The sequence below is a fragment of the Neodiprion virginianus genome, chromosome 3, assembly GCF_021901495.1.
Source record: "Neodiprion virginianus isolate iyNeoVirg1 chromosome 3, iyNeoVirg1.1, whole genome shotgun sequence".
NCBI lineage: Eukaryota > Metazoa > Arthropoda > Insecta > Hymenoptera > Diprionidae > Neodiprion > Neodiprion virginianus.
Genome location: NC_060879.1, coordinates 41,932,519 through 41,950,974, shown reverse-complemented (window position 1 = coordinate 41,950,974; position 18,456 = coordinate 41,932,519). Strand labels below are relative to the sequence as shown.

The 18,456-nt window shown below is 43.8% G+C and overlaps 1 protein-coding gene across 1 annotated transcript in view; it reads left to right on the top strand.

The window, feature by feature from the left end:
• The first annotated feature begins 10,277 nt into the window (after positions 1 to 10,277).
• The window catches only part of LOC124300387 (uncharacterized protein DDB_G0283697-like), a 73,819-nt gene continuing 65,640 nt past the window's right edge, over positions 10,278 to 18,456 (top strand). Inside the window, exon 1 of the mRNA XM_046754450.1 lies at positions 10,278 to 12,318. Coding sequence (XP_046610406.1) covers positions 10,945 to 12,318 — 1,374 coding nt within the window. The 5' untranslated portion in view covers positions 10,278 to 10,944. The remainder of the gene's footprint in view (positions 12,319 to 18,456) is intronic.

The following is an 18,456-nucleotide window of genomic DNA, read 5'->3' as shown; positions in this document are numbered from 1 at the left end:
CATTCGTTTCAGCGTCATCGATTTACCCTTGGAACAAGTTTCCGAATTAATACCTAAAAAGTACTACCTCTTAATTTTCTACTTTTTTATCGAAGCAACGCAACGCTGCGTACAGCCAACGCGACTGTGACGACGTAACGGCCAATTTTCATTAGCGTTATCAGCGGGGCTGTGCGTTAAAAGTACGCATATTAATCGAGTGGATAATATGACGGTATTAATTACCGAACAGCTCCGCATCGCCGAGCGATAAGAATTTAGGCAGCAGCTAAATCCAGTCGCCAACTATTGCAATTGCTCAACATCGAGAGGGATTAATTCGGCGATTCAATAACTCACCGATCCATTAGCCAGATTCGGTAATTTCGAGGCGGCGCCCAAGACGACCAGAGATTGTTCGGTCCCCGTTTCAGGGCCTGACGAATGGCCTGGAAACAGGTATTTCTTCGACCGACCGGGTGGCTCAGCATAAGTAATCCTCCTCGACGATGACCGCTCAGGTTTTCTCCCGGGTAGCACGTGTCCAGGAATACACGTGTCACACGGCTCTTACGACGAGCTCCCCGCCCTCCGCCCACCTCGGAGGATTCACCCGAACATTTCGCCGCCAACGCACGTCGAGCCCTTCATTGTATCCTGCATGTGTATCGACAAAGGCGATCGCTGTTTATGGGCCAGTGCTTGACCGGCAGCGGTCACCTTTGAGGGTAAGCCGTTGTTAGAATCTGAACGAGGGCCTTGGACGCGTAGCATGCGGTCACGGAGAATAAAAGAGAGGAAATCAGAGGAAATCGGCTGTACCCTGATTCAGAGCGATCGTTTTTTCTACCAGATTTTACATATTATACTGTAAGAGGTAACGAACATTTTTTGGTTCCTGTCACGATGTAAGGAAATAAGGTGTGTCACATCTGTTACAGACCGATTTTCGATCAGTCTGCGCATATCCAAGACGACGTCACAAAAATCACGCAAATAGGTTACTCGAGGTTATTTATTGATTTCCGTGCATACCGTTTGCTGAAAATGCAAATTTCTGCGGTCAAGTGTTGCAAAAATAATAATATAAACACTGAATGAGAAAATATCAAGCCTATTATATGACGTCACCTTGGTTATGTTTTCCGATCGGTTCAACCAAAGCGTACGCGCATTGTTTTGCCTTATTCAATTACACGATGGGTCCTGTGGGGTGCTCCTGGGATTTTACCGAATCGAGTCTGGTGCGGACGGAACGACGGACCAGTGTCTAATTCGAATTGTTGGAGGTGGATGATAACCGGCGGAAGCTCGACATGGTGGCACCCTTCATAGCTGGAGTGAGACAATGTGGGAAAACAAACGCGCAGGCAACGTTGCTCGAAACAACACTAACATCCTCGTGTAACGAAAGTTTCAAGAGCGTACACGTAGACATAAGGCGCACAGGCTGCGAAGGAGAAACGGGATAAACGTGACAAACCGTAACCTGTCCCACGGGATAAAGTTGAGGAGGCTGATTGTGAGTGTCGCGTCGTTGCCCGCACTGTCTGCCCCGACACCATGCCTCCTCTGTTTGCGTTTTACAGACTCGGTTAATCCCTATGTTGGTTTTGTACGAGATGATAGGGGTAACTTCTTCTTCTTCTTCTTCCTCTTCTTCCTGCACCTTTTTCATAGCAACGCTCAAGACTCTTCCGCCGCGACGCGGCTCCCTCAGGCAAACGTTGTACGTTTTGTTTACGTTTCAACGACGATTAGATCCCCGAAACTCTTCCGACTGACTCGCAGTTATACTTTCCTCGTCATTACACAACCGCAAGGATTGAGAAAACAATTATGAGAGAGAAAAACCGCTGCTTTTGCGGTCAGTGGGTGGTTCATGTATTCAACGCTAACGACAAGTGGTCCACGACTATGATCTGTGAGGCATTTTCGTCGTGATGGAATTGTAGCAGGTACGTTACATGCCTAGAACAATGCCAAAGGAGCGTATAATTTATTAAAATTCTTTTATTGCGTTGCCAATCGCTCCTTACACATATTTTCAAGCTAAATATTGAAAGAAAATATTGTACGCCCTTTTTGAATTATCACCGTGATGTTCAAGAGTAGGAAATAATGGGTGTTTTTACCTATTTGCTTTTCATGCGAAGACTCGGATAATAGTTACATTCATGCCATTTCCAGAGGCAATCTATACTTTCATGTGTGCGAGCCTGAAGGTTGTGAAGGTACATTCAGGCTTGATTTATCCTACTTTCTACATTTCACACAACCTTTTCCCTACTCGCTTGGTATGGATGCTATTCTTATGGTAATATTTTACTTTGTATAATGTTTGATCCGTCTTTAATGCGCTCGTACTTTCTTAATATCGCCCGAGGAGCATCGTTATCTAACATTTACGTATCAGGTCCATTCGCCCGGAGGGTAACATGTTGGGCTCACAGCCATAATTGAATCATTATTAATAAATCTTTATCTCACTTTTCACTTATCTTCTCACTTTTTCTATTACGATTCAATTGCCAAGTGTCTTATACGTTGTATTACGATGATAGTTACAGACAAATTTAAATACGATCTACGAACAAACCTGCGAAATCAACCTGGTGAAGATCGGAGCTGGAGAACGCGAGTTCAAATCTTCCAGTGAAAATTAGGCAATCGTCTTCAAGTTTCGATCCACCGACGCCTACGAGGATAAGTTGCGCATGATGAGTTTCACTTTTTAAGCGGTTCTGCGGATCGTTCAATGCCCAGAAAGCCTACGAACGATGATCCGATTCGGCGGAGGTATTTGATCGAGAGGTCAGTACCAGTACCAAGTCGGAAAGTGCAAGCCGGCCTGATAACGGTCAGAGTATTGAACTATGGCGGCCCTTAATTCCGGCATCGATGCTGCATATCAAAGTGTGTAAGCGCGCGTTTAATCAACATCGAACAAGATAAGTCGACGAGCGTGCGTCGTTGCACAAGTCAACGGAAAGTAAATAATTTCTCGTGCTTGGTGCAGCGCGTCGGACGAAACCGCGACCTAAAAATTTATCCAGCTCGGCGAGAAACGACGAAGATTGAAGAAGAGGTGATTCGTTTCGAGACGAATAGAACCAGACGTGGGAGGTGTCATTCTTCGATCCAATGTCAAAGGTTACTTCACTTTGTCCGCTGACCGGATGGTCGAGACACCCTGCGGCTGAAACACGCGCAACATCTGCCTATAACGCCTGATGGCATTTCAGCTTCTCACGATTACTCTTCCTCCTCAGGATGGGAACATCGATTTGGGATCGAAACATGACCGTGTAACGTTAGTTCATCAGTGCCACGGGCTTCGTTCGCATCTCCTACCGCAAACGGATGTTTGCCTTTTCATTCGTTGCATTATATTCAGCCTGTATACCTACACGGATTTCGCGCTACGAAGATCCATCGACTATCCGATTTTTTACCTATTTCATCACTGAACATGCATTTGTTGATGGAAACTTTCTATTGCTTCATATGTTTCTCGGACGATTGGATCTGAGTAGGTACAGTAAAGAGACCGCTTTTTCGCTACTTGAGGATATCAGGAGTGTCACAGGGTGTCCTGTGGTCCTGGAAATTTTCTTGAAGTTTGCTTGTCCTTCAATAGTCCTGGAAATATTCTATTTTTAATGACCTTGAATTCGTCAGAGATTTTTCGCTGGAAAACATGAATGACATATCTTCCAGTTCCTAACATTCGTAAGGTAAGCACGACATGCGCGAACCATCAGGGTGATCAACGATACATAAGTAGTTATTTTAAATTTCGGCCCAATAACGAACGACGTATGAAGTACCGTGGTTTCTTCAGACTTCGAATTTCCTTCACAAAATAAAGGGACATAATACGAGTAGTCGAGCAGCTTATTCACAGTTCCGCAAGTAGCGGTACTGCTCGTTCGAATTTACATTTCGGACAATTTCGAAGACGAGATTAGGCAGGTACAAAGTGATCTATCGTGTACGCAGGAAATGGCTTTCTAAAAGCCGTTCAACACCTGGCAGCGATTTTGTGCGATATCATTTTTCACTTTGGCGTTCATTCGAGGCCTTGCCAGAGAGTTCAAGATTGATCCGACACGTGCCAGCTGCAGTATTCCCGTATCGACGATGGCTCGAATAATATCGTTACAAGGTACCCAAACAGAGACATGATCCGGAACATCGCCCTCTTAGATTATATGTACGTAATTTATTCGTTGGATTGCTTTCTTTATTTCTAACCGCCAATCCGCACCGATCGATGCCTGTGTGTACAATTTCCTTCGTACCACGACGATCGCATTGCTGTGAACCGTTAGATTAACAATTCGAGTTGTATTATCGGTTGAAATACGTACACGATGCGGAACAACAGCTGCAGGCTGCTCGTAACGTGGCCATCGTCTAGTCTGGTACTTACCAACTATTGAAACGGTGACGCGGCCTACAAGCATAATCTTTATTGATAACCCCGGGAGCTTTGGCAATAGGTTGAAACTCGTACATCGAAGGAACATGAAGGGCGTTTCTCTCGGAGTCGTCCGCGCATTGACCCAAATTGCGGAGATCAGTTAAAAGTCGCAGCGTATTTCACACGTTAGAACCGAGTAAGTATCTTTACGCCTGCGGTTAACAGCGGCCGGAGGTTCTTCTTAGCCCATAGCCGCAGGCCTGATCGGCGAGAACTAAATGTTGGTAAATTTTTTCCATTTTTATTATTCTTTTCTTTTCTTTTTTTTTTTTATTATCATTCACTCACGTGTACCTCATCATATTTTTCGCTTCGTCTGCTAATTGCGAAGCATTTCTATATCTGCCAGAACACTCTCAGACGGCAACGGTTCGAGCAAAAGTGAATATGATCGATCGTCCTGTGAAGTCCGGAAAAATGATTATTCCTATCGTTGGTAGAATCTGTATGAAAAATAAAAGAAATTTTGTATAAATCCATTCGTTAGCTGCAAACCCGGATATCGTCGTGGAAAGCATCATTCAAGGCTGCAACGTAGTGAAGTAGACAAATCGATCGGGTGGAAAATCGGTAACGCGTTAAGTTTTTAGACGTATAAAGATTTATCTTCTTGAGGTGTTTTAGCCAACGGCTTAACAGGTTAATAATTAGCTACTATATACGGCCATCATTTGCTTAAGTGCATTATATTATCACGCTAATGCCGGTCATAACTAATTGCAAAATGAACAGCGACGCCCAGGCTGACCGGTAAATTATTATCATTAGTCCAAAGCGCGGTAATAGCAAACGATTTATCGTATTCGCCCACTATAGGTGTCGGACAATAACTATGACTGTGTATTAGGGTGTTTCAGAAAAAAATTATTCACGATTTTTCACCGTGGCATCCCTAAAAAGTTTGTTTAGGTCAAAAGAAAGGTTCTGTCAACATATTAGCGTTCTCCGTTTGGTGGAAGATCACGCTCATTTCAAATTTCACTTCTTTTACATTTTTTTTTTTTTTTAATTAGCGAAGAAACACGTTGTAGCACTTCAATTATTATTTCTTACTTGAGATTTATGGGTTGAACCCAAAGATCACGATCCATAACACAACGATGTATCAATTAAGAATATTATTCTCCTAAATTAAAAGTTTATGTTAGATTACAACTATATCTTATGAGATTGAATTAATAATGAAAAGAAGGTCAGATACACTTCTCAAACATCAACCGGAGACTTAATGTTACAAGTGTGGGTCTCCTTACCGACGTAAATTGATATTACGATTGTTGTAAGCAATAAAAAAAATTTTATTCACGATTCTTCATAAATGTAAAAAAAAAAAATACACAAAATTGAAAAATCAACAGAGCTCAATTTTCCGCATAACATAAAACCCATATATTTTGCCACGGTGGAAAATAGAAAATTATTCTTCTCCCAAACACCCTACTGTGTACGGATCATGCGGTGCGGGTTGATTTTTTTTTTCTAAAACGAAAAAACGTGTAAACGACAAAGGAAGAAAAGAGTAAGACGTGTTATCCCAACAAGTAAGACGCAAGTACAGTAAAACGTGTAGTGGTGAAAAATACAGTTATATAAAATGAGGAATTTTGCCTCGAAGCGTTAGACAATCAACAGGACTCTTTGGCGTTCCTCGATCCCGCGGGTACGGCAAACAACATTAACAAGCCTAATTTATTCGAACATCATTATTTATCTTGAACAACAGTTCGTCCGTTCGAGCCTCCAGCTCATAGCTCGGCGGCTCGACGGCAAAACGCCCGTGAAATTAGACGCTTTTCAGCTTCGTACCGGATCGGGCCGATCCGATAAGCGTGGCCGATTTAATCGCTGTTTTAGCTCGCATTGTTAACGATCTCCGCCCTTTGTTCCGACGATGACAAATCGGGCGCAATTATCACTCGGTCACCTCCATCGCTGTTCGTCCTTTATAGGTATTATCTACACCATAAGTGCCGCGTCTAGAATGTCTTATAGCTTCGTAGACACGCGTGCCTGACTCGAGGTATACGGACGTACATATCGCGGTCCTCTTCAAGCACTTTCATCCAAAGAGGATGTATGGGACGGGATCTATTCTCTTTGCTTCTCACCGCTCAAACGCACCGTGTGTGCAATGTGTTATATATTATAGGTGACGGGATCATGAGTTGTATGCTGCGATCTACGTCCAGTAATCAACGTCCTAAGCTGCGTCGTCGTAGATAAGAGAGTATCGTGCTGCTGTTGCACAAGTTCATTTCTATACGCTGTAGAGACGAATGTAGTTCACGGTATTCTTTCGATATTACGTTTCTCTGGATTCAGAGGAGACGAGAAGTTGTTACAATCAGACATCGTATGAAAAGTTGAGTTTTCACTTCGTTTCAACGTTTTAAAGTCTAATCAATCACCTTCGATGTATCATTTACAGATTTATGCTGTGCGTGTGTGTATGTGAATGGCTTGATGATTTTAAACTAGATAACTTGTAACTTTGTTGTTCGTAACTTGTAGAGTTCTTTGTAAAAACGTATGTTTCTTTGTCCGATGAGAATTGGAAACGCATGGTACGATTCAGATGATATTTGGTCCATTTGGTTCGCTTCGTTAAACTTAGAACTGGTCAGAATTTGAGAAAACTCGGTTGGGTCATCTCCGGGTTTCTTTTTTTTCAAGATAAACACGTGTCTGTCAAAACTTGTTATTTCCGCATTCTTCCTACAGACCGGTCGATATTTTCCGCTTGTCTTTTCTTGAAATCATTCAACGAATACCTGGATAATTTTTCAAAAAATCAGCATCAGAGACATAACTTGAAAATGAAGCGGTTCGGCATTATTATTAGTGAATCAAGCTCCACTCCGTGGATTACACACGTCTGCAACTGCAAAACTGCACATGTTTTTTATACTGTTTATCGTATATTTTCACTCACTGAAACCTGTAAAAATACTAAGAAAGTATCATCACGTCAGGTTTTTTCTTAAACTCGTGTTTGTAGTTTCATTTGGAGCGAAACTCCCGTTTAACTCGAAATTTGGTATCCTATTCTTGATTATAAAAATCCTGTGCAAAACTGATTTCTTACTACAATTTAATATGTATTAGTGTGAGATTCAGGAATAAATAGAAACAGAGAGATAGAAAACGGAAAGCAGAAGCGTGTTCGGAGGTGTATCAGAGAAGAAGAAGAGGTTTCACAGGCGAAAGGAATGAACACGAAATGTAAATGCATTTCATAGAGTAATCGTTTGTTTAATTTTATAAGAAACATTGTTTAGCTTATTGTAATAAAATGGTGGTCTTTTCATTATTGTTATGCTTTTTTTCATGCAAATTCCATGTATTTTGCACGAATACTGTACGTGATGGAGGGAAATGTTGGTCATTTTTGTATTCAGCACACTCGAAAACGCAATATTTACCGATAACATCCCATGCGGCTGAAAAAAAATATTGTCTTGCAGACCTGCGTTAGTTTTCTGCATTAGCAGCGATGTGAAAAATGGACTTGGTCCTGTTGACTGAAGATCAGCAGCTGCCTTCCCAGAATCTGAAACTTGGTAATAAGACGTGCGTCAGATGCTCGATTCCGTATTTCAACAAAAACGCTAGTAACCCAATTCCCTAGGTGCGGTTGAAAAGGGCAAACTATTCAATAGACTCGTGCCGATCTATGAAAGCTGCAGTAGCAGCCGTTCACAGAGTGCAAGCATTCAAGATATTCGGTGCACGCGCTGATGTAATCCGAGCAGCTCTGGCTGCAGTGTTTAAAAACTTTTTGGAACGTTATTCAAAACTCGGTTCTGAGCCGTCTTTTTACCGGGGAACAGACGACAGAGCGGCGAGCTTATCGGCCAGCTGTCCGAGCCCATTATATGCATTATGTATACATATATGTTTATACAGCGCTAAATTATAATAATATTGTATTACCGACGGCATGCCTTTATTAATTGTAACGCACAAGTCTCGAATCTCTATGACAAAAGATATACACGATATTGGAACCTTCAATATCGCAGAGTATTTTCATTACATATGTATATTAGTTATATGCAATACAAGTCGAACGTATTATTAACTTTTACCGTTAGGGAAGATATGGATTCGGTCGAATGTAAGATTTCATTTTTATATAAATTATTATATTATATATAAATTACGCGCGAGGCATCGACGTAGAATGCAGGAAACCCGGGCGAAACGTGAAAAAATCAACGCGCGAATCGAGACACGCGATCTCCGCGCATTATAGCTTCTAGCTTTCTATCTTTGCGGCACTTTGACACCGACTACGATGACACGTGCGATAGAGTGAATGGGTGAGTGAGTGAATGAACGAGCGAATGAATGGACCCGAATGAGAGTTCTGCACGGTCGCGGTGTAGCCGTGAATTCGCGATTCGTCTGTCAGGTGACCTTGGCAGAACTTGAATGGCGCCGAAGCCAAGGTGAACGAATGGCTGGGTATTTTTCAATGGCGATTCGCGCGCTCTTGCTGTAATAACAAAATTTTTCAAAGCCATTGCAGTCACATTTTATCACTCGGTCTTCTCCGGTTCCGCTCGCGTTTCCACACTTGCTGGAAAATTCAGTCGACGGTTTCCATCGCAAACTCAGTAAAACGGTCCCTGCAATGAACATCCGTCCGTTTGTTAGCCGTGGGAAGCTAGACTGTAGCCAGCTACTTTATCGTTCTACTACGGTAGCATTTGTTTGTCTAGCCAGGATAAGTTTACCAGGATATTACAAGTTAGCCGCGTTGAAAAAGCTCCCAGTTCGCTGGAAGAGAACGAGATAAGGACTGGGGAATTACATCGCGAGGTTTTATAGCTGTACAAGATTAAGTTCGACAAAGGACCGAAAAAGAGTGAAACGGTTCGTTCTTTCTCTCGTTTCTGGAATTCTCATAAAAATTCAAACATCTCGGAAGTTCCCACAGAATTTTAGGGGGAGGGGGGGGGGGATGAAAAAAAGATTGACAATTTCATGCTTTGAAAAAAAAATGAAATTTCAATAATAATAATGCCCAAAAGTTATCAATATATTGTTTAAAAAAATCATTGTTTGGCAAATTTTTAGGGAATGTTTTTTTGTGGAGCGAAATGAATTCCTTGATTTTTTATTTTGAAATTTTTGTTTTAGTAAAATTGTAAAGGCTGTATTCACGAAACTAGTCGTTATTAATGCCCCGGAAATTTCCTAATCGTAATGTACAACGGCTTTACGAAAACTTATATAAAATTCACGATTTTACCTCCATTTTTCAAGATTAAAAACCTTTGAAATTTCAAAACAATGAGAAACTTCTTAAGAAATTCATGTATATTCAGACAAATCAACGAATGCATTTCACATGACAAAAAAAAAAAAAAAAAAAACATTCCCTGATAATTTGTTACACATTGATAACTTTTGAGGATTATTATTGTTATTCAAATTTAATTTTCTCACCGTCTTTATTGCGGTTGATTTTTCTTCGATCTTTATCTTATCGCAAAGTATTCAATATCCTCGACGAGACTGACTTTTGGTCGAGAATGCATAGCCAGTTACACATCCTCAAGGCTATTCGAATTCTCGTACACGAAGCTTTGCTCGACGTTGTTGCTCAAAGTATGAAATTGTCCATGATTTTTTTATTCGACCGCACGCCGCAGGCCGTGAAGATCCAAACGCTAAACGGTGCGTACAATTTCTGGGTCTTTCGGACAACGCGGTATTCCTTATTCCTTAGTTCGGCCGTATCGCGGTGAGCGGCGCTGTTTCCTCCGAGTCTCGGATGATCGCGAGGCTGTTCAGTCCGCGATCAGTCGCCCGCGAGATTCGGAGTGCGACACGGCCTCGTGATTTTACAGGTTGCGGTTCGAGCCGAACTGACGGATACACACGTATCACATAAGTTTATACTTAGCAAACAGGGACCAGAGCCGGCGAGAAGTCAACACTTTCGCCGAAAGTATTGAAAGCTTTTTCGATTCGTCCGATCGAGACAGACGTTGATTAGAATCTAAGAGCCGTTGCCCGGTCTTTACGACGTCATTTTATCGGATCAGGGTGGATCGAACCACGTGCTTAGATATTCTAAACGAAACGGAAGAAATTGGAGGGCGGGAGGGAGAGACGAAGAGTAATAAGGGAGGAAAAAGGGGCGAAGGTGGGAGGGTGAAGGATCCGCGATTTCGGGATCGATCGGCCGAGTGTCTCAGTGGGTGTTGAAGAGTTGGTGCAGGGTGTTGATAAACCGTTAAATAAATGCAGTTATCAAGTGCGGCGGGTGGATAGTTCGCGCAGTCGCGGTTGCCGCCGATTTTAAAACGAGGATGAGGGTGAACCAGTGTCGCCAGTGATTTCACGCGAGGTGTAAGATAAAACGTACGTTATACTGACCAAGGATGCTCGACACCTGCCGGACAGAGTCCGATTAACCTAGCGACGACATTAACGAGACCGTTGCGAACAGCAGACTCGTCGGGACGATGACACCGAGAATAATCCTCCCCCTCCTTACGGGGATCGCGGTCCTCGCGACTTGTCTGGAGGGCAGGTATCACCTCGAGGCAACGGGGCTGAGGCACCACAGACACGACCGGCACCACAAGGTCCGGGACCAGGAGCTGGTGCTCGGAGGATCGCGGCGGCGAGCCTGGGAGGAAGACGAGGATGAGGATCGTTACGTGCCTCGGGAGAGGCACGAGCCACTCCAAAGGCGGTGGCGAAATCGCGCGGAGGACAGGCGAGTCCGCTACTTCCGGGGCGATTCGCGGCGTCCTGGTTCCCACACTTCCGGACGAACGTGGGGCTTCCGGAACCCTGTTCAACCCTACGGTGGTAAGTGGCGTCAGGACGAGGACCCCGATGACTACGACGTCCGCGATAGGTGGCGGGGACGGGGGCGGGGGTGGGTCTACGACGACGAGGACGAGGGGTACGAGGTCGACGACGAGGAGTTCTACCCTCCGAGGAGGGTGACGAGGCCCAGGAAGAACAGACACGAGGCCAGGCGGCACAGGGTCGAGGTCGAGGACGAGGGCGAGGAGTACTACGAGTACGACGACGAGTACGAGGACGATTACGGGGACTACGACGTCCAGGAGACCGAACCTCGGCCACCGTCCAGACACGGGGGGAGGAAACACGAGCAGCGGGGGAGGAAGGGGTCGAAACCGCTCCTGACCCAAGAGGAGGACGATGTCAACGAGGTTGAGAACCGCGACGAGGACGAGGACGATCTATGGGGCGAGAACGACGACGAGGATTACGACGAGACCGTCGACGAGTCCTCGGAGTCCGGCGAGGAGGACTCCTCTACCATCAAGGCCATCGACGAGGTTATCAGGTCACTCAAGGCCAAGCCTCCTCCGACGACACCGAGGTCCATGACACGACGGGATTACAGGAACGTCGAGACGGAGAGGTACGGAGAGGTGACGAGGGGACGGTCGCATCCTCGTCCGTATTCCCGGCCCTATAACCGCGAGGCCGTGAAACCGAGTCCCAGACAGCCGCACAGGACGTCGCATAAAAGAACGCCGAGTAATTCGGGCGGGTACTTTGGCACATCTACGACGACGATGTCGACCCTGCCAAAGTACACCAACGAGTTGTCGGCTCCGATGAAGAATTCGTCCTTCGGCAAGGTGTCCAAGGTTAAGAATAAGGCTTCCGGTGCCACGGGTCGGACCACGGAACATCCCGATATCCATCCGAGGACCAAGAACGTTGAACAGGACTATGAGGAGTACGAGAATGACGGGAGCGACGATAAACCCGAGGACGTCGATGACCCTGACGTTGAAGCCGAGCCGGAGGAAAACGACGACGATAAGAAATGGCCCTCTGAGAAGGATCAGGTGAGTTTTTATCAGACTCCGCTTATCCCACCTTCTATCTTATACCCATTCAACTTTCGTCGCTGATCGTGTACCTTGCGGCATGAAAGAGGCGGTGTCGTGTAACTGGCTTGATACGCATTGTCTGCTTGGTAGAGTTATTGGTTCTAATCTTCTATCCGGACACTCCCTTTCACTGTCTACCTGGTAATCGATCCACGCAATTGCTTTTCGCACTGTAAACGTTTCGTCAACTTGAACTCGGACGATTTGATACACTGGAGGCAAGTGATGATTCCAGTTATTGAAAATAAATAATCAAAGCTCGTTCGGCACTCCATTAATTAATTCTCTCGGATGTGCGAAATTGATTTAAGGTCCAAGAGGAATTCTGAGAATGCATCGATCGATTCGAAATCAAATTTTTCACACTCTTCTTCGCGTTAAAGGTGATCCGCAAGCTTTGTATCCAGTCCGAAAGCCACGTGCCAAAGTTCGTTCGCTCTACTCTGTATTGTAGAGTATATGTAATACATGTAGAGTACAAAAAGAATAGGTACACGGGTGCTGTCGGTACCTACTGTAATTGTGTGGGAGTATTTATTTACACCATACCTATCTTATCATAATAATACGACATTGATAATGATGATGGTAACAATAATAATGGTAATGATACCGAGAACTTCGTTGGAATGCGTATCAAGATGCAAATCAGTCGATGCCAGTCTATCGATATTATAATGACAATTCTACGAGGACACAGCAACCATATAAAGTTTCGTCGATTCAACCTTGGCGCCAAAGTGACGAGTTTAACGTAAACCGTAAAGGTTATTTGATCATTGGCGATTCTAACAAGACTGGTTATTTTGAATAAAACGCCGAATGTGCAGTCGAGAAATATTACAAGTTTTTTTTTTTTTTTTGAAAGTGATGATTTCAATTGATTGACGTCGCGTGTTACAAAGTTATCGAAATAATTGTTAAATTAAAAAAAAAAAATCAACTCAGCGTGTAACGAAAATTTGACTGCCAACTTCATTCCTTTGACCAATTACTGAAAACCTTGCTTACATCCTGGATTTTTAAAATACCGTTGTGGATCTTCACTTTCTTTGAACCACCTACGTCAACTTTTGCGTGCAGGCTGCAGACGTTGGCGATTGTGGCAAACTTTTTTCTTCCTCCTTTTCTCCATCTTCGTTCTCGTAGGATCGACGATTACCCGGGAAACAATAGCGGCGGAGTATCTCAGAGCAATGAACGATTTACAAACCGTCCACTGAATACGACCCGAATACTTTCGGTCGGCAGGTCGAGATCAAAGCGCGTTGCATTAGCTCAAAAAATAAACTCGGTTTATTCCGTGACTAGACACGTGTATTCGAGTTACGGCAAAAGGTGGAGGAAATCCGGTAGAATTATCGTAAGTAGAAAGAGGGTTGTCGGGTTTTTTCCTACCTTCTTCGATCGACACTGCATGCTCATAAAAAACTCGGGTGCTAATTGCTCGAGACAATTGAATCGCCGAACGAATGCGAAAGTCTGTGTCTGGGAGTGGAATCGTGAGGGTTCAAGGATAACTGCGCATCGGTTTTAAGTAGCTGGTATAGGAATACATAATAAGCGCAAATTTAATCGGATGCAAACCACAGTTGGAGAAGACTGTCGACGAGTCGTTTGCGGCTGACGGAGGGAATTCATTCTCTTTGTAGGAAAGAAATATTTGATATTCGACTGGAACGCTGAAAACGCTGAAACTAACGAGTATCGACGCGCACCGTTCTGTCCTCGCAAAATATCTCGGCATCCTGCGTCTATCCGAGCCTCATACATTAATGATATGCGTACCCGCATAATTGGGATTCTAACCTTATATACCGGCTGGATGGTCGTCTCGTTCTTCTTCTTTCATTTCCGACAAAGTTTAAAAGCCACGCAATCCACTGTCGAGTTGTACATACATCACAGGTATAGTCTAGCTTATAAAGTCGCGTGGTTACAGCTCAAGCCTCTTGATGCAAAGATCGTTGTAACGCTCGTCTAATTTAATTACGTACCATCTCACAGAGATAACGCGAGAATGCACGATGCCCTTTTCCTTATGCCTCTCTGTAATATGTATATCCATACTGCATTCGAGCGCAAAGATCGTTTCGTAATTGAGAAGCTGGGCGACAGAGAACAGGGACAAGTCCGAAGATATTGTAGTTTCGAAGTAACGGGGATGAGTGTTTGAGCGACGAATTAATTTTTATATTTTCAGTTCACCGTATTGGATCCGCTATTTTGAATTTTTTAATTTTGACACGGACCCCAAAAACCCAAGATTACCGTGTTCCACTTTTCTAGTCACCGTAACCTTCTCACAATTACATTTATTCTGTGAAAATCGGCATTTTCAACACTTTGTTTATTGATAGCACTCACTTTATTCGCGTAGTCGTCATAATCTCTTTTAAAACGTCGACATTGACATCTCAGAAGTCCAATAAAAGTAAATCTTGAACAACCAATCATAGTTTTCTTCCTGATTTATCGTTACGTTAACGTTCTTAACTAACTTCATCCTCATATAAAAACGTGACAGAGAACTATTACAGTCGATATAACTATGGCATCCGCAGGAATCTTGTCAAACAACGTAATCGTCCCCTGCATATCAACCGACTTCTTCGCAAGTAGTTGCTCCAATTTTTTCACCCAGTTCGTTTCTCAAAATCGCCGAACACTTCTGAGACTTTGATCTCTTTTTTCGCCGAATTCTTGCTCAACTTAGTGATATTTGGCGGAAAATAGAGCTCTCTCTCCTTCAATCATCGTTCTTGGCTCTCTCGAATTCAAAGAGAAACCGAAACGTCCACTGACACGTTTTTTACTCGCATGTGTACACGTGTTATCGGGAATTATAACGGCTTCGAGGCTGCAGGCGCAGCGGCCAGACGCGGTGGTCGCAGAGTTAAGCAACGCAGTGTTGAGTTACGAGATCCATCTCATGCCACAGAAATGACGCTCGGCGACCCCATCGAGGATTCGAGAGTTTGAGAACGAGTTGCTGATCCACCGCGTCTTCGCGACACACTAAGAGGACCCTCGCGTCAAATAAAAATGCTACCGCATTGTGTTTCGGTGTTGATGAGAGACCGTAAACGTTAGCAAGAAGCGAACGATCAGATTTATACATTTATCCACGAATTGATAACCATTCTCAGAGTGATGAAAAATTTTCACGGAGCATCTCGATTCTGCTCTCAAGGTTTTGAAGTGAGGTTGTACTTTGGACCGATTGATTGATTCGGCAGTAGATATATATATATATATATATATATATACACGTACGGACGGTTCTGCTTACAGATTTCGATACCGACACAATATACAAATACAGATACAAACCCTTTTTTTCGGTTGGACGTTATCCCCACACTGGTCAACTTTATCGACGAAAAAAGGTTTGTGTCTTGACTAAGTGTCGGTAACTGTGTCGATATAGGAACCCTATGTCCAGAACCGGCATTGCTTAACTACTTTCGGCATCTCTGCAAGAACCGCCGATTAATCTGTATAATCTTTTATGGAGTATTTAATTAATTTTTTCTTTCTAATCTCCGAACTGGTTTAGATAAAAACACAGCGCCAAGAACCGAGTAGTCCCGATGCCCTGTGCACCGTGCGCTGGGTAAGCAGCCTCTCAGTAATTTCTTTGGCACTCGGTTCGTTTGGTTATAGGATGGTTATAGGTTGCCTGCCACTTGTTCAAAAGCTGAGCATAGCTAGGCCGAGGGCTAGTATCGAATCGGTTTCTCGGGATCGAGCTTATTGATAAAGAGTTCGTTGGCTCTAATCAATTGGGATTAATTGACGGACAATTATATTCTTAGCCAATATAACCTCACTGCCCTCGGGCGATGCGATAATACCCATTGCTTCGATATAGGTAGATCATGCGCGTAGCTCTTTGTCTTTCCTATTCGACGACGATGATCATTATCGTTCAAGTACAACAAACAGCTCATTGTCATTCTTTCCCGCAGCATCTCGAGTCGCGGACGACGATCCAGTGTTGGAGGCATGCCTGGCAGAACCGGTCTATCATTCCAAATTTCATTCCATTCACTTATCATCTTTGTGCAGTCGTTTGTTATTGGGGACCAAACAACAGTCGTAATGATTCATACTCACAGCTTACGGCGAAAGTGGCAGAGGTGAAGAAGCTGCGTAGTCACATTTGATACCTCAGATTCCGAGCTCTTCTAACGGTTCGAAAGATGAGCCTTAACTGGGTTACGTCACTTCAACGTACACCGTGCCTGGTGCTTTCTTTTTTTCGCCTCATCTCGCTGGCGAAGGTCCGATTTTCTCCGCAGGTTTAACCAGTTTAGCGGTTGTCAATTTCTTTCACACAATCACGAGCGTGATTCTTTTTCATATTCTAGAAGGTAATGACCGATTCGTAGGTCAATTGTTGCCTGGTTGAATAATTAACCCGGCACAAAGTTACCTTCAAATTTATCTTACCGTTGTTATTTTAGCTGTTCAATTGCTACCGGGGGCGGATCCAGATGTTCGTACCGTCACAAGCATAGCGGCCATGACTTGTCACGCATCGCATGCCTCGGGGATGTCGCAGGGTCGACAGCACGGTCGGCTCGAAATGCGATCTACTCGTGTTATTATGCGCCTGAGCAAAAAGAGAACCAAACCCGAGGGATCGATGTCCCTCGGCATTCCAATAGGCAGACGTACGGTCCTGGAAGGGCAACGTCCCATCGCGCGAGGAAGGATCGATTTATCGCCGTGGAATCCTTGCTCAGAGATCCCACGTCGCTGCTGCTTGCCTCCATCTAGCTCAATCAAAATCAAACCTAGTTTCGGTGTAAGTCTAGTGATCGGGTCACGGGACGAAAAGTGCGTGGACGCAATAACGCGGAGGGAAGTCGAAACGGTGATGTTCGTCGGAGGAGAATGATCTGCTTCTTCTTACGCTGTAAACTAGGGTGGTATTCATTTTTCAACTTTGTGTTTTTCTAAGGTGCCACTCGAAAACTCTGGGACAAATATTGAAAAAAAAAGGCTGTCGTAAAACCTGGAGGAGGTAGAAAAATATTTAGGGATCGCTAGCAGTTATTGCAATATTTTTTATTTAGTTTTTTTTTCGTATCGTGGTCCGATTAATCATTGGTCATAAAAATCATTGCTGAAAAGGGAATAGGAACGTTAAGGTGATGCGATACTCCTATTTCGGGAACGAAAACTGTCATCTAAATTTCTCCGAGATGATTAATCTTGCCGATAAAAGGCGAGAACAGTCAACTGCGGAGTTTTTAGGTGCAGTTTGCTGTTGACTGGTGAACGATTGATTCGACCACGATATAAGAAAAATAACAAAAATAGACTAATAGGTATGTGTTTGAATCCGTAAGGTTGCACGTAAAAATAAATAAAAAGTATTAGGATAATTGGTAGCAACCTCTAAATATTTTCCTACCACAGCCAGGGCTTACGACAATTTTTTCTCAGTATTTGTCACAAACTTTTCGAGTGGCAGCTTAAAAATAAAAGTTGGAAAATTCACCTCCTACCGTATACCAGATGTAGGAAATTCGTATCTTGGAAATGAAACATTATTCAAGGTCGGACTTTTGTGTCAGATTTAAGTACAAGTTGAATAGATAACGCGATATCGACGAGGAAAATATTAAATTCGTTTAAAATCCATTTTGCACAATATCTGAGAACACCGAATGCTTGACTTCTGTAATCAAGCCGAGCTTATCGCACAACAACTAACGGGTTAATAAGCTTGGGCGTATAAGGCGGAGCCGGAAAGGCCAGAGATGATCTGTCGCAAGATGTTGAACCTCGGTAGCTGATACGTTGCATACGATTGTTATGTCACTGTATTACGTGTGCGGTGGCTGTCAGCTTACAAGTTCGTAAATTTTTGACGCCGGTGTAAGAGCAGGTTGAAAAAGCGGCCAATCTCGCTGCGCCTCGTGTAATTGACGTAATAAAAGTACGAGGCGAAGCGTACGTAAGTGTAAGTGTGAGAGGAGGTGATAGAGCCGATCCGGGACTGATTCGTGACACAGACATCAATCGGCGCCGACGTAGAAACAGACGTTGCAGAATCGCAGATATCGCGGCTTCTTTCCT